Raw genomic sequence first — 16,896 nt, forward strand, 5'->3', positions numbered from 1 at the left:
TGGTGAGAATGCTGCATCCTAACCACTAGGCCACCAGGGGTCCCCAATAGCATTATATGAAAGAGATAAAACAACTGAGATACTCTTGAGCCTGATTTTGCTGAGTCCTTGAGGCCGGGAGTAACTGTGCTTTCAAACTGGCTTCGCACTGTGGCCTTGAGCAAGTCATTGAAGTTCACAAGGCATGAGTTTCCCTTCTATAAAAAAAGATGTCAGGAGTGTTTCGGGAGGATGTATGAATTATCTTAAATTCCTGTCTAGATATTCACTTCTGTTTTTGCTTATGCCTTCTGTGCTTGGGGAAATTACATTGCAAGAGTCTAACAATCATGTGAGTTGTCTGTAATGGTGGTACGTGATTGGATAAAGCAGGAGATAGGTAGCCAGGAAAAATATGTGTACAGGAGAAGTAAAAGGCATCAGAAGACAACAGCCTCGCAAAGATGTCATCTTTACCTTTTGTGAATTGACAAATAGGAAGTATCACAACTCCAAGAGCCATTATGGGTGATATGAAGTGGTTTGAACCACTGTAATATACACAGGGCACTAAGTGAGGATTTGCACTTAGATGAAATTTGTGAGTGGACCCACAGCCATGTCTACAGGAGGGTAGTCTGACATTTATTAGTGGGATGATAAAGAATATTATGTGAAGAGAGAAAATTTTAGACTGCTTCAGAAATGTGCTACTAAAACTGCTTATGGAAAGAAAATTTACAGTGAAACCCGTAGTTCAGCAAAAGGTCAACTTAGGAATCCATTCTATCTCAAAATAAACAGTGTGTTTTCTTTCTTGTTTCAGTTTTCAGGCACTGGATCTTGTGTTTCTGTCTGATAATCAAAGAGCCCCACGTGTTCAGAAATCTTCAGGATAGTAGTGGTAGATCATGAACAAGTCACCTTTAGCATCTCTTACTTGACTTCAGAAGTTGAGTTACTTTAGTCAGTCTTCGTGTAAGTCCCACTTTCCAGACATGAGTACTTTGTATTGCTCTTTCTTTGAAATACTGAAAGAGCTTATTGAAGGAAAATTAGTAGGATTTAGTCATGCTTGTTGGTCTAGAATGAGCCTTTGCCCAAATTTTACACTCTGTGCCATTAGAGATAGGGATGCATCTGCAAAACTGTTGGCATACAGTCAGCCTATCAGCATACAATCAGCCCATTTTTTTATAAAAAAGGAAAAAATAGAACAATCCCTCTACCCCTCTTAGACATTGAACAAGGGTGTGACATTCACGATGAGCATCACACAGCACAGCCTTCTGTGTAGGGCATGTAGTAACCAAGTAACCTGCTGTCACACACTGCTGCCCCAGCCACCCTCAGGCATTGTTTGCATTGGGTTAGTTCCCAAACTGTGCACCACATCGCAGTTACTATTAATGACTAGTGAGCTTATGCCCTTTTTGTTATTGTTGTTTCAGTTTGGATTTTTTTTGTGTGTCAATGGACCTTTATGCCAGTAAAAGACAATCAACAGCCACGAGTCTGTTAGAGCTGCTATTATATAAAGGGATGGGAGAAAGTAAGAGGTGACCCCCAAAGATTGTGATCACTGGGGAGATATCACTTGCTCATAGAGAAAGAATCAAAAAGTGGTCTAGCAAGTGCTTGGGGGAAAAAAAGAGTGGGAATAGGGGAACTGGATGAGAAGGAAGAGAAGGGGAGAAGGGCAAATGGTAAAGATATGTGTAATGAAGGACAAGGAGAAGTAAGAAATAAGAAAGCCACAGTAAAAGGATTAAGCAGGATAATATGCTCATTGTTCTCTAGATGACAGAAGATATTTGAATGCCTTCCTTATGGTGTCTCCCATGTGAGCAACTTCTGTAGTTTCCACAAAGGTGTTGCTTTTACAAATAGGATGAGTAGTCTGGCATATAAATTGAAGGAGGACTAGTTCATGTGGATGAAAATGAGAAGGTAGATGTGGTTGTTCTGATTAGTCTTGTGCTGGAGTTGTTGGGTGTATGTGTGCATGAACCTCCTTGCCTTTTTGACATTATCAACAAATGTTACAGAGCACTTAGAAATATGCATGTGCAGTATTTCAGAGAAGCACTGACAATCTCAAACTGCTCCATAAATTACGTGTAATGAACTTTCTTATTAAAAAAGACTTAACAAAAGGAGCCAGCTGGCTTAAGGAGAAGGTGGCAGATGAAAAGAACACAATTCAAAGAAGTGTTCACACATTAAGGAAGTAATTTTAACAGGCTTTCCCCAGACTGTAAGTGGGAATGGAATTATACATTGCATGTAAATGTCAAGTGACAATAATATCTTCTGAGTTAAATCAACCTTGCAACCTCTTTCCTATTTTTCTTAAGCAGATGAATAAAGTTTAACTTGTGATTTCCTTACTAATCATCTTAGTAAGCAGTGGGTGAGTAGACTTTTTACTGTATGGGTAGATTAATGTGACATTTTCACAGGACTTTTTATTTTTTGAAGTTTATTACTTGTGGGTGTGGATCTAATTCACAGCTGTTTTTGAGGGAATTAGGTATGCCATAACTCATTCAAATTCTATATTTTTTTGGTATTTTTAGTTTATATCCATGCTTTGTTGGAGGCGTGTAGTCTGTCCTGATGTCTCAAGATAATCAGGATAATATACTTCAGTGTAGAGACTTGGCCTAGTCACTTTTATAGAAAAACAGATTTTAAATAAAATTCAAAAGCATATCAGTATAAAGGGGAGAAAATTGTCTCAACCAGTACGTGTCACCTACACAAATCTCAAGTGTAGTCCTATGGTTCTGAATTGAATTTATTTTAGTAACACAATGTCTGTGGTGGTTTACCAGAACAGAGGGAGCCTTCTACTTCCTATCTAGTTACAGAACATTTCCACATTCAATTTTCAATTTATATTTCTGGTTTTTTTTTCAAAACTACCCCCTTAAAAGCCGTAAGGCCCCTCAACGCTCCTTCTTTCCTAGTACGGACAAGGATAACACTGTTGTCTAAAAAACATGCTGAGAGACCATCATCTGTGCTGAACTGTAAGCCATCAAATAAATTCCTGTTTCCTCTCAAAATCGTAAATATTTGTGCATGTATGAGAGACTCAGGCAATACAGACTTGCATTGCCCTTTTGTTGCACAAAGATGTGCATTTTCCACATGATAACAAACTAGCAGCTCCTCACAGTAGGACAAATTTTTTTGTATGAGCTTTGTGGGAAATGAAATTCCAGCAATGGAAAGATTTAGCTCTGTCACTTGCCAGTATGCAAGCAACAGAATGAATGCCACATACCAGCAATTCATGCCAAAAAGGGGAGATCTGCCAATTCACAGAAGAGGTTTTATGCAAAAGAAGCCTGCTAGAGGCAGAAAGAAATGCTGGTTTTCATTATGCTTGCAGTTTGTGTGCAGTCTTTGCCTTTGCCTTGTCTGTGAAGGAGGATTACGTTGTGGCTTGTTTTTTTTGTGTTGGGGTTTTGAGGGTTTTTTGGTCACTTTGAGGAATTATGGGCTCTGAAAGTCCTAGCTGTAGGTTTGCGGCATGGTTAGCACTTGGAGTGCCATATCCATATGTGATTCATCTGAATTGGATGTTTTATGTGGGGAACATCACTTGACCTTTGCTTGCATGAGACACTGGTTTTCCAGACTCCCTTTTGTTTAACCTTGGTTGTGTTTTGTGTGCCAGCTCTAGTATCTACATTTTCAACAAACAATTAACTTTGGAGGTGATATTCATATCAGTTTCCACTAACTTTCACGTTTCTGATAATCTATCAAATCAGTGTTTCTGAATTAAAAAACCCCAAATTTTCTATTGTCAGCTCTATATTATGAATCTGATTTCTCTGTGGTTTATTTCTTTATGTATGTGAACTACTGTGAACCCTGTTGTGAGACGCTTCATTGCTTTATTCAGTGGTTTAAATGTGGAGTTGCCTGCTGTCCAGATCTGTCTAAAAAGCTACCTATAAAACTGGATTGTTTTCCCACCCTGAGCTGCTCAGCTGCAGTACAGCCAGTGCCCTGGGTAGTTGGTGAGAGAGCAGTGGTGCTCTGTCTGGAGCTACTGATTACCTTCTCTGAATTCTGAAGTCAGTAACGCCAAGGGTTGCAGAAGCAGAAATATAGACTGGGAGACTATAGTGGGTTCAGAGAAAAAAAAAATGTTTGTAAGTATGTAATCAAAATACTGGGCATTTAAAACCCAGACATTTTCTGGCATTCCCCCCCCCGCATCTGTTTCATTTTGGGTCAGTAATGTTAACATTTGAGTGCTTGATGAGTGTTCATTTGTGTCTGTGTGAAGCTGTTGCAGTTGGTTGTGGAAACTTATTTTGGATTCTCTTGGGGGGTTTTTTGTGTGTGTTATTGTAACTATGACCTCTGAACTGAGCTGAAATAAGACAGTGATGGATTGCCTTGATATGAGGGGATTGTCTTAGTCTTACCTTCCTGTTTGATACATGTTCTACAGCTTTAACATTTACTGAAACATCACACTTGATTAGATATCTCTGATGAGGGCTTGTTAGCTCTGAGCTAGACTGCCTCCAGTTCTGGAGAGAGAAGTAAATGTTTCTGAGAATTGGGAAGGTCTTGAGTGAAAAGGGTTTGTTTTCCTATCTTTACTGATTTTTTTGTTTCTGAAAAGTCTTTCCATCTCATTTCCTCCAAATGAAGGAAATTCTACATAATTACTGCATTTAGTTTAATGAAAGTAAACGTTGAACGAGCTTCTCTGAGATGAGAAATATAATAGATTAATTAACACAAGCAAAGCTTTTCTTGTGAAAAACCTAATTGGTACTGTTTACTGCTGGCTAATAACAATCATGCCTTTTATTAGAGACAGAGTTGCACTTCACACTAAAATATTTGTTTTTCACCTGTCAGTGCAATTTAAAATATGAGAAGAATTGTTTTTTGGCAACAGAAAGCATTAATACAGTTGACTTGTAAACAAAAGTGCATGGATTATCTCTGTAGAATTCATAATGTGCCAGTAGAGATCTTGTGTAAAACAGAAGAAATTGTGCTTAAAAATGATCTAACAAGTTAGAATTAAACTTGTTGGAATAATAATTAAAAAAAAATTACTTTGCTCACATTAATTTGCAGGGGGAACCATAGATATTAAGCAGTCTGTGAGCCTTTCATAGAATTGTAAAGACACATTAAAAGTCTTGAAATAAAATACTTAATGTGGAATATTAATTTTTAAAAGTGTTCAGAGGGATTAAAGAGTAGCAATACGGCACCTTAACAAATATTTCACTGTTCCTTATGAGAGAAAACATTTCAAGGAAATTTTTGCCCAAATTCTAATGTTACCGTATCAAGTTCTGAGAGGAGAAAGTGGGTAGAAGGAGGACAGCACTAACCCCCTTATTTTTAAATATTCCCAACCCTCCTATCTCTTGTTTTAGGAAGGCAAGGTCAGCAGCAGCTTGGGGCTCCAAACCACGCTCTATTGTGTGGTGCAGACGTGCCCATGCCTCCACAGGCAAGAAACTTTTTGTTAGTCATAGGAAAATCATTTCCCATTAAAATTATTAGTGAATGTTGTTTTCAGCCTTAATTTCATCATATGTTGAAATCCACTGAGAAGAGAGGGATGTGTGTGTGTGTGTATGTATGTATGTATGTATGTATGTATGTATTATATATATATATGTAAAATATGTATATTTAGGAAAACATGGGGGAGGTTTGTTATTTATTTTATGAGAGATTGGTCAGATTTCTGGGTGAAGGTAACATATGCCTTGTACTTTGAAAATACAGGTGCAATTCCTGTATCTTTTTCTTGGCAAACAAGTTGACTTAGGAAAATTTCCCCCCTCCATCTCCACTCTGCTACAGTTTCCCACCCCCTCAATTGTACTGGTGCAACTATTTAAATATCTGCACTTCAGATTCCATTACTGCAGTACCATGGTTTTGGGGGTTTTGTATTTTTGTTTGGGTTTGGAGGACAGATTGCTATTTTTAGCTTGAATTGTTTCATTAATCCAGTTTATAGTATGATCCTATGAAAAGTCATATTATTCTAGCTGATGGACAGCAGAGGAGGAACATAAGAGGAACAGCAAGGATGAGTGCCTGGGGAAATGACCTGTGAAACTTACTTTGTTGCAAAGAAAATGTACATGAACCTCAGCCTTTTTCTTGCTGCTTGTTGTTCTGTTCTTCTTGGGCTTGTGGCTGTAGCTAGTGTTGGGGAATGCTGATTTACTCATCTGCTGAAGAGAGAACAGTAATTCTGGGTGGATGTCATAGTAATGCCAGGGAACTGGTGTAGAATTACGACAGTGGAGATCTTGAGTTGCTTCTCAAAACTGTTGCATCCTTTAAATGATTTATCCTTCTTTCAGTGCTTCTGCTTATTAGTTACACTGTCTTTGTTAACTTTAAGTTGGTCTTTCTGCAGAATTAAGTGGGCGTTAATTGGTAAAATAAAGATTAACCTCACAATGACCTTGGAATTTAGTAAGGAGAAAAGAGGTGCTGTTCACGTGCTGGTCTCTTGGTCTGAATGGAGGGAAGTAGTCTGGGAATTGTATGGGCTTTAGTATTTAGTCAAGCAAAAGCCCATTCTTGTTTGGGGAAATTGTACATGCTACCTGTCTTCATGTCTTGGTGCTGTAAGTGCCATCAAGTTACAGTAGCAAAAAATATGTAGATACACAAAGACTATTTTTCTCTTTCTGTTTTGTAGCCAAGTCTGTTTACTTCTATGAGAGATTAGTTGATGTCTTTGTATTATTTGTGTGCCTCAGCCTAAATTAAACCATCTCTATTTGTGTTGAATAATATTTTACTTCGAATTTTATACAGCAAAGCACGTCAGCACATGTTGGAGTGTTTTGCTTAATCAAACTCTTATGTGAGAGCCTGTTTATTTCATTAGCTCAATATATTGTCAGTCGGTGTTCAGAAGCATTGCCATGCTTTACATTGCAGTCTGTTTGGGTACTGTGGCAGAAATATCTGGTAAGATAGATCTTTGTTACTGCTCTCAAGTCTAAGCTGGGATCATTATGACTTCTTAGCCTTCCCCTGGGGGAAGGCTTGGGGAAAAAAGTACTGTAAGGAAGTTGCTTTCAAAAGCACTGTTGGCCTAGTTCAGCTGGCAGTGGAGTTTAAGGGAGTTTCATGTTGAGCAAAAGTTTCATGATTATTATAGAATAATATAGTTGTTTTCAAAAGTGGTTAGTAATTCTGGGTGCCTCAGTTTCTCTGTGCCCACTCTGAGATGACTCTCTTCAGAATGTGTGCAACACCCACTCAATGGAAATGCTGGCCCCCTGAGGCTTTTCAAACTGGGCATTCAGCAACTGAGATGTTTCAAGGTGGGTGTTCAGACCCTGAGTGGTCTGTTTCTGTTGAAATTCTCACTCTGTACAATGTAATGTACTTGGGTTTCATTTCCATGGGATTGGCAGGAGCTTCCTGGGCCACTGACCCTTGACTTTCCATTTCAGACTGTCATAGCCTACAGGGAAATGGTTTCTAATACAAGACAAAGGAGTTTTCATCAGGTGTAGTAATCTACCAGACACTCTTGGCTCATTTTACTTTAAAATAAAAAATAAGCAGAGAGAAATGGATAATTGAAGATTTTTTCCCGTTACTTGCTGAATAAAACAAATGTTTAAATCCAGACTGGAAAGTACAGCTCTTTCCTTTCCAAATAAAACCTCAGAAGACTTTACTCAGGTACAGGAAAATGCTTGACCTAAATCCAAGTATTGCAGTTTGATTTGCAGTTTCTTACAGAACCCAAATAGAAAATAAGATGAAACTTTAAAAACCATTCACAGGCAATAGTTCTGGTGCAATCTGTGTCCTTCTGTGCTGGTCTTCCCTTTACAAGTTCTGCCTCACACACTCTTGTCACTTCTTCTACGCAGATTTTTTTCTTCGATAGAATACCAGAAACTCATATTCAACTTCCTTCTTTGCTTGAGAGGACTTGAACTCACTTGTAACCATCTTCCAGAAGAATGGTTTAGAGACAAGGTTGTTGGATATTGAGGAATGTCATAGAAACCCAGACTGGCTGAGGTTGGAAGGGACCTCTGGAGGTCGTTTTGTCCAACTCCCTTGCTCAAGCAGGGCCACCCACCTAGTGTAGGTTTCTCTTTCTATCATTCATGACATTTCATTTTGTGAGACATACCTGCCTTTCAGTGGAGTCCTGGTATCTAGGTGAAGGTGAATGATCTGTAAAACCATTCCTGCATGCTCTGTCTCTAACTCTGTGTATATGAAAGCTTTCTATGCAAGCAGAATGGCTTCATTAGGAAACAGGGAGAAATACAGCTTCAAATACTCTATGACCCAGTTAAGGCATTTCCTGAGAAGCTGGAGGTTTCATTAGGCCTAGCTAATGAACTGCCTGTTACATGGAGGGAAATTTTGCAATTACTGCCTCAAATTCCCCTTTACTCCATCAGTTGCCATTCCCTGTATGGTTGTTGGCCCTCTAATCAGTAATAATTTTTCTTCTCTTATGAACTGCAATGGTTAGTTCCCTTTCCAGAGGGCTCCATAGATATTTTTTGGACATTCTACTTTCAGCCATTTCTCTGTGTGAGGATACCTGCTCTCAGGAGATAAAATGGGTATTCTCCAGTCTTCTGCTGTTTCTTTGTATGACTTCTAATTTCTTTTAGTTTAGAATTTTCTGTATTAGCATTCTGCTGGTTTCGCAGCTTGATAGGTTACATATGTTAAATATGTTACATAGGTTAAATATGTTACAGGTCAGGGAGATGAGATTTTGAAAGAAATTTTCTTCCGTGAGAGTTTTCTGAGAAGCTGTCCATGTATCTGCAGGAGAAGAAGCGAAGATGTACCCTCAGTGCTGCAGAAGCAATCTCCTGTTTAGGTTCTTCCTGGTCTATGTAGCCTGGAGTACCATGTCAGGTTCATGCCTATGTAGACGGGGGGGAAATAAGAGAGTGGTCTCCTACACAGGTCTGTATCCTCTCACTACTGAGCATTCAGACATTAGAGGGACATCATGCTACTGTCTTGTCCAAGAATGTTGTGAATCTATTCTTAAAGAGTGTGGGTTGGTTGAAAGTTTTTTCAAGATCTACTGTCCAATTTGAATTATCAACAGTTTTGAGTAGACCAAAACTGGCAGTGCAGAGTGGAGTCACAATACTTTTGGTTTTCAAAATGAAGGCAAAATGACAGCAAAAATGCTTAGCTGTATCCTGAATTGAGAATGTATATTCTCCACCAGAAGATGGAACTAAATCAAGTGGGGAGCTTGTGTTCATCTGCTGTCAGCAGAAACTTGAAACCTGCTGGCAAAGTGTGTATTTTATCTGCTGCTGGTGCATATGAAGACAACGGCCTACTACTGCTGTTGCTAATGGCTCAAGTGACTGATGTTTTTGTTTTAAATGTTTTAAAAGTCTGAAATCTACTGTCAAAATTTGGGGACAAATGGTATACCATTAGTCTTTTACCTCAAAAGATGGGAAAAACAGCATTAGGCCTTGAATTTCAAAGCAAACTAATATGAAGTGCAAGAGGTAGAACTGACATGTCCTGTTTTCTTTAAATTGAAAGTTTGACTTTGGTCAATACTATACAATACTATAAACGTATGACAGTATGTGTGTATTTATGATAAACCACGTTGTCTTTGCTTAAGCATTCATTTTAAGTACTGTTATACTTCCAAGTTTAGAGCCTTTCTGTAATTTCATGGTATTCCAGAATATTTTGTGTTTAAGATAGTCTGTGGTGGAAGTGAATGCTTATTTGGATTGCTGTGCACTGGCTGCAGGGCACCTGTAATACCCTAAATAAGCAAATACCGATTTGGTCTCTTTTGCACAGAAAGAGGTAGTTGTGAAAAATCTTTAGAAATTTTGCAAACTTGTGGATGTATACAGGGAGCTAAAGTAAATATGAACTCAGATATGAGAAGGAAATGCAAGTTTTTTGGATAGATTTTAGATTAGTGTTAGTATAGGAAGTATTAAATCAGTGCTGACTTGACTCTATCCTGTTATTGCAACTTCTGTTTTAACACTGTGGGTTCATGATACATAACTCAGCCCTGACTGATTATGGTTTAAATCAGCAGTAAGGCACCTCAACGTGATCAGTTTGGTCTCTTTAGAAACGAGAAATTGAACTCTTGGTTGTCACTATATGTAACTTTGTAGGGGAACTTTTCAGAATAATATCCCCATTTCCATTATAATAAGAGATCATAAAATCATGCAAGCTGGAATTTATAACGTGAACTCTGCATATTCATCCAGATAATTTTAACATGATGCACATGGGCCTTTGAAAGTGAAATTATGGCCTTGGACTGGCCTTTCTGTGAGTAAAAAATGTAATATTGCAAAATGTATAATCTCTGAGTGGTGAGGGTAATGACTTGTGAAGAAATGCTTACTAAACTCAACATATTTAGTGTAGATAACAAGGAGACAACTACAATATGCAACTTTGATGGTATTTTGTGGCAGTAGCTAAAAGCACATGCAGATAGTTTGGAATGCATTCCTTAGATATGAATTAGAAATAAGATTAGGATAAATTTTGATTAGATAACAGAAAGGCACTGGTACAGCACTTGCACTTGCAAAGCATTTGATTTTGGTGTTTAGCTGGGTTGTTGGCCTGCAGAGTGCACGGTTTGAGTACTTTGGAGAGTAAGCTGGCTTTGTAGCTGGAGTCTGGCTGGAGAGTATTCACCAGTCAGTGTTCCTACTGTCTGCTGGAAGAGAGTCAGTGCCTTGAATCTCTTTACCGTGAATCTCCACTGTCGTCCTCACAACTGAAATAAAAGCAGCAGCAGGGCTTGCGGAGTGGATAACAGACAATGCCTTTTGAATTGTTCAAAGCTCTGATGTAATTATTAAATTTTGATTCTTCTTGATACTATAGTGGTGTTAAACTAAGGGGTTGGGATTTGTGAGAATGAGTTGTGTAACGGTGGTGAGGAGAAGCAAGTCTTTTTTTTTCTAATTTCTTGTTCCCTAATAAGATCAGGTCAAATGATGTGTTCTGATTAGTTTATGGTGGAGACTATTGTAAAGAAACAGTGAAGGTGCTGGGATCCCTGCCTTGGTGAGCTGTAAAACTTTACACTCCCAGAGTCACCCACAGGTTCTCATCGTGTGCAGCCAAGCTCTGCCCTGCATCTGCTCCTTACTAGGGAGGGGCAGAAGTGTTCTTAGCTCCTTAGGGGAAGGGAAAGCAGAGGAGCCTTGCACAGCAGGTTATTGCTGTGTGTAATGTGGAACAATAAAGGTTTTTAAAAGGCAAATAGAATAGCCTGTAAAGTAAATTTTCTTTTAAATCTTGTTTAGGAGATGGGGAGGTGAGTCGCTAGGAACAACATAGATTTCCTCTTAGCTCTCAGCGCCCTGGAGTATGGATTGGACTGCAGATAGAAAATGGACTCTAGTAATCTGTCAATGAGCAGAAATAGGGTATGAACAACCACTGACCTTTATAAAGTCCTTCAGATCTATCTGTGAACAACCACTGAGCTGTATGCAGTCCTTCGGATCTGTCTGTATGTCCGTAGTGCCTCCAAGGGCAGGCTGTGACCGTGCGTTAGTGACGCGTTCAGCAGTTTCCCAGTGTGTAGAACATACTTCCTGTGCATGAAAGAACAGCAGCAAGGAAACAGAAGTGAACAGCACTGAGACTTAAAGCAAGCCGGTGGATGGGTGGAACGGTCAGTACATGAAGAATGTGGGGCAGGATGTAGTTAATGTCCCTCTTGCCTGAGCTGTGTTCCACCACTTTGAGCTTTATTTTAATGCATCTCTCAAGTTGCATGCAACATTATTATTCTTTACCTAAAGCTTTTTTTAACTGTTAGGAAAGACAGCATTAATACAGCTCTCTTGGTGTTTAATAATGCACTTCTCTTCCCCTAAAAAAAAAAAAATATTTAGGCTACTGTAGTTTCTTTATGTTGTGGATATGATTCATTTTGGCCATGGGAGGAGAATGACAGTTACTTGCTACACAAACCTTTCCTGTGATTCATGGAGTGCCATTTGTGTCAGCCTTGAAGGAGGCACTTCATATGCTTCCTTGCAGGAAGGAAAGAGTATGATCATAGTTACCAGATAGGATATGGAAATTGGGTGGGAGGGAAGGGAAAGGGGAGAGGGAAATACTGATTATTCCGAAGAAAGTTGCAGGAGTGCCAAGATTCTGTCTGCAGTATCCATTCATCTACTTAATGAAAAATGGATACATACCAAGCCTATATATAATTAAGGGAAACGTCACAACTGTAATTGCCATGTTCACAAAATAGAATGGCTTATTATGTAACTTTTTGTGTAAATATATCTTAGCACTTTTCCTCAGTCTCCTGGATCCATCAATGGTATGAAACTTCTGTCCCTGAGTGATGTGTTTCAGATTTTGCTCTCAAGCTGATGGCCATATACAGTGCTTTGTGTTAGCACTCTGCAGAGACAGATTTTTGTGCTCTAACATGATATAGTTGATTAGCTTGGCAGATCAGAAGACATTTTTCTTTCTTCACAAAAAAGTAATTTAAAAAGCTGTACCACAATTTTCTTCCTAAAAGTAACAGCACAGCATGGCTACTTAACTGCTTGTAAAGAAGAATGCTCCATTAAATGGTAACCCCTAATGCTGCGTGGCAGACTCTGGGGTTCTTTCATGGCATCCAGCTGCTTCCAACTGTTTTCTCTGTACCTAGAAGCTGCAGGGTAGAAATAAATGGGAGTAGGAGAAGTGGAAACTTAGGTTTTCTAAGTTCCTAATTTCCTGCGTTGGTTAGGGGCTCATGGCTGGCTGTCCTCCTGCAGTTGGCAGGATTTGGTGTGGTACATGTGGCTGTGTCAGGACATAGAGCTGTGGCTGTTCAGCCATGTAGCATCTACAAAAGGTCCTTATCCAGCCTAGCAGATGCACAGCAACGTTAGAATGGGAAAGCAGAGGTGTAGTTAGAGATGAAAGGAGTGAAATTAGGAGGAAAGAAGAAGAGAATAAAAGTGGATGTGAATTACTAATCGCATATATTAATTGATTTTCCCAGGCAATTAGAATTTTACTGCTTGAATCACCAATGCTATTCGGTCCTCCAATATTTCCCGTGTTATAAAACGCTGGCTCTGTTTTGATTTTCCAGTAGCTGTGTTTATTGGGGATAAGGGGTCTAATTATAGCTGTGAACTATACTGTACTGAGAGGGCATTTAAGTTTCTTCTGACTATTTCTGAGGCAACATGATGAGTCATGAAATATAACTTTTGCAGAAAATATCCTGATTGCCTAATGACTAGGTGTTGGTAGATGAAATTACACGCACTCTCTCTTGTTCACATGAAACCAGGGAAGTGTCTTTCTGAGTAAGCTGTTTGTTCGAGTTACCCAAGAAATGTAAAAGATTACCGTTGCAAAATAGGAAAAAAAAAGTATATGTTTGAGGAGCTTGAAAATACCTGCTGATACACATATGCTTTAGACATTCACAATATCAATATTGTAAATAAAATACTTGCAAAGAAGAAATACTGCCTGAAAATAATACAACTGATCATCCATGTTCCAAATGTTTTATTTTGCAGATGATGAAGAGGATGTTAACAGTATGGAAGAAGTCATGTTAGAATTTGCTGCAATGGATAGATCTCTTAATAATTATATAAGAGCATTTGAGGAAACAGTAAATCAGGTAAACTGCCTCTTCTAATAGCATTATGAAAACACATCCTTATTTAAATATTATCTTTTAATAGACACAAATGTTACACTAAAGCAACACATGGTTGTAAAGCTAGATCTTTGGCAGGTATAAAATACCGAAGTTGCTGGTACAACTATGTATTTTTTTTCCTAGTGTGATAGAGTTTCTAATTCCTCCCCATGAAACATCAGTGGAAATATGGGAAGAGTAGTGCTTCGGGAATGACTGAGGACACTGTAGTTTAAGATAACCTAGTCTTGGATGACACCTGCCTTGTGTATTGTGGAAGATGGAAGTGCAGATGGATGAGGCAGCTGATTTTGGGAACAAACCGGTGGCTGTGGCAGTAGGGAACAGATGTTTTAAAGCCTGCCTGCCACCTGACTATGCTGGTGCTTATAAAGGGTGAGCTTGTTAATTACCCGCTCAATTAACCAGGGGCTCATTCTGAGCTTGGTCTCGGGACGGACAAACCCCCGGCGCGGCCGTGCCGGCAGCGACCGCCAGGGGGCACCGCGGCCGCGGGTTTCCCTTCCCTTCCCTTCCCTTCCCTTCCCTTCCCTTCCCTTCCCTTCCCTTCCCTTCCCTTCCCTTCCCTTCCCTTCCCTTCCCTTCCCTTCCCTTCCCTTCCCTTCCCTTCCCTTCCCTTCCCATCCCGACCAGGAGCAGGCAAGGGATCCACAGCAGAGCCAGGGAGGAAAGAGGCAGTCCCAGGGCAGGCTGGACTTAATCCCTTCATTTCAGGCCACATAATACCTGGAGAACTCAACTTCCTAAGTAACCTATTCTAGTGTGTGTCTGCAAATTGACTTCTTGATTTTGTATGGATTTCTCTAGAAAAGGCAAAACCGCATCCCTGGTTTCCCTTCAAGATGGGAAGTCTGTTTCAAAACTTGAAGGTGGTAGAGCTTTTCAATTAAATCTGCCCTGTTGTTATCTTGCTATTGCTTTTCGCTCTTTTAAAAGCAATAACAGGAGAGCAAAGCAATACATTTTCCACTAGTTCTATTATGAGATGCTTTTTCTTTTGTAGCAAGGTTTTCCTTTAATATTTCTTTTTAAATCATCCTGAGTTAGATGCTTGACTGAAAAATCTTCTTTCAAAAATTAAATATACATATTTAAAAGGAGTTGAAAACTATGTCCACATCAGCAGGTGTTGGACAGCAGTAAATACAGGCACTGTATGCAGTCTTTAAATATACATTTCATCTCAGATGTCATCATAATTGCAGACCTCCTAGTTTATGTTGGATGGTTCAGGACTTTTTCCTTTTATTTGGAATATTCATGATTTTTAAAGCTTTCCTAGTAAATCATAACATAGTTCTCATCATTAGAGATTAATGGTGTATATCCAGACTTGAGTGAAACATAGCTGGTTTATATTTTGATTTTAAGCTATTAATTAATGATGTGTTACTGTTATGATAGGAATTTCAAGTAATTTTCAAGAATGACTTTTTATCTTTTTTCACTATTTCCATCTATCAGCAAAACACTTTTTTTCATCTTTAGGAATATAAAGAGTAAGCCTGTGCCTTCACCAGCAAAGCACCCAAATCCTATTTACTTCAGATGCATTCACTCATGATCTTTTAAGTTAAGCAGAGGTTTAACTGCTTGACTGAAGTGAAGATACTTTTGTGAGTTTTTAGGGAGGGCAGTGATACATTTGTGATTTTTGGGATTGCATTCAGCAGTATCTGTTGTGTGCATATCCCTGCTGGTGTGCAAAAAATAGAAAGTCCTGGAAATGTTGGTTTGTATTTTTTCCCCTTTTTTCCCTAATGGAACTCATTTGTGTTGCTAAAACGAGCTTGTTCACTGTTCTTTCAGTCCTAAGGTTTTAAAAATGCTGTTCCAAGATATTTAACACGTTCTAGCGTCTACATGGATTATAAATTTGGTAATGGCTAATCTCTTAGCCTCTAGCCACACTTCTCCTGTCTCTGCTTCCTACCTCGCTCTAGGGAGTTTTCTCTACTTTCCCCTGCCAACATCCTGAACCTTTCTGAGTATGAGAAGGAAATGTATATAACTACTGCAGTAGAACAGAGTTACAGTCTGTTCTCTGAAAAATAACAGCTCATGCTTTATTTTGGCGGCTAGCTGCATGCCATGCCTCTGGAACCACACTGCCTATCTCCAGTTACCTGTCAGAGACAGCTTAAAATCTGCTTCTGGGAAACAGATACTGTTGCTGAATTTAGGGCTGCACCTGGAAATAGCTGTAGAAAGGCTTGAGTTTAAAATAGCCTCCACTGGCTTGCTCCCTGGTTCCATCTGAATTCCTTACCTGAGGGCTTTCTCTGGGGAGTTGCATCAGGTCATTAATTTTCACAAGAGACTGTTCTTCATACACAGTGTTAACAGGATTTGTCTCCAGCTGCAAAACACTTTTTATCTGATTATTTTGTAAGTTTGTATGTTGACAATTTTTCTGGTCAGTAGTTTCTTCATACAGCAGTGAATCTGAAAGCATATTGTACTCTGTGTTTCACCTTCTAACCACCTGCTTGTAGTGAAATGTCCAACTGGAATTTAGCAAGATAAGGAGACAGCAACAGTTAAAACTCCTAATTTATTATTTTATTATATATACCTTTAAATGGCATTGACAAATACATGATATTGTACAATGAAAGTATATCATGTTAATAGCTAGAAACTAGCATGAGATATAGTCACATGTTTTCTCAAAGCCAGTTTTTTTGTTGATTTCGGCTGCAGTAGGTGGAATGCAGAAGGTGAGACATACCAGCATCCTCTTCTGGTTGAATCAGCAGCCTGTTGAGCAAGAAATGAGCACTTGAGTCACAGTGTTTCCAACAATAGGCTGTGGGAAATCCTTTTTCTGTGGAAACTCCCTGTGCCACTGGATTTTCTTGTACCTGTGTAATGACTGGACTTCTGCTGCTGCTTCTTTTTTCATTTTTAATGGGTATTTTTAAAATAAATTAACCAATATTCAGGTCCTTACCATGCAAAGTGCAGACAGCACTCTTGCTTTTAGTGTAACAACAAAAGACTGATGGAACTGCAGTGTCCCTTGCAGACTTTATACTCCTGAGGTGGACACAAATGATTGGGACCCAGGCTGACAGGCAGTGCAAGTGTTCCCTGCTATAGAAGAGCTATCAAGTGGCCAGAATGCCAGCATATTGTGTTGTCCCAAATATGGATTCTTT

General features: G+C 39.1%; 1 protein-coding gene across 6 annotated transcripts in view; it reads left to right on the top strand.

The window, feature by feature from the left end:
* The window catches only part of NSMCE2 (NSE2 (MMS21) homolog, SMC5-SMC6 complex SUMO ligase), a 131,826-nt gene that overhangs the window by 13,453 nt on the left and 101,477 nt on the right, over window positions 1-16,896 (top strand). For all 6 annotated transcript variants that reach the window (XM_027684404.1, XM_027684402.1, XM_027684406.1 and 3 more), the window contains one exon: window positions 13,587-13,693. In XM_027684404.1, the coding sequence (XP_027540205.1) occupies window positions 13,587-13,693 (107 nt within the window). The remainder of the gene's footprint in view (window positions 1-13,586; window positions 13,694-16,896) is intronic.

This window comes from Neopelma chrysocephalum, unplaced genomic scaffold (genome assembly GCF_003984885.1).
Source record: "Neopelma chrysocephalum unplaced genomic scaffold, ASM398488v2 Primary Assembly neopelma1_66, whole genome shotgun sequence".
Classification (NCBI taxonomy): domain Eukaryota; kingdom Metazoa; phylum Chordata; class Aves; order Passeriformes; family Pipridae; genus Neopelma; species Neopelma chrysocephalum.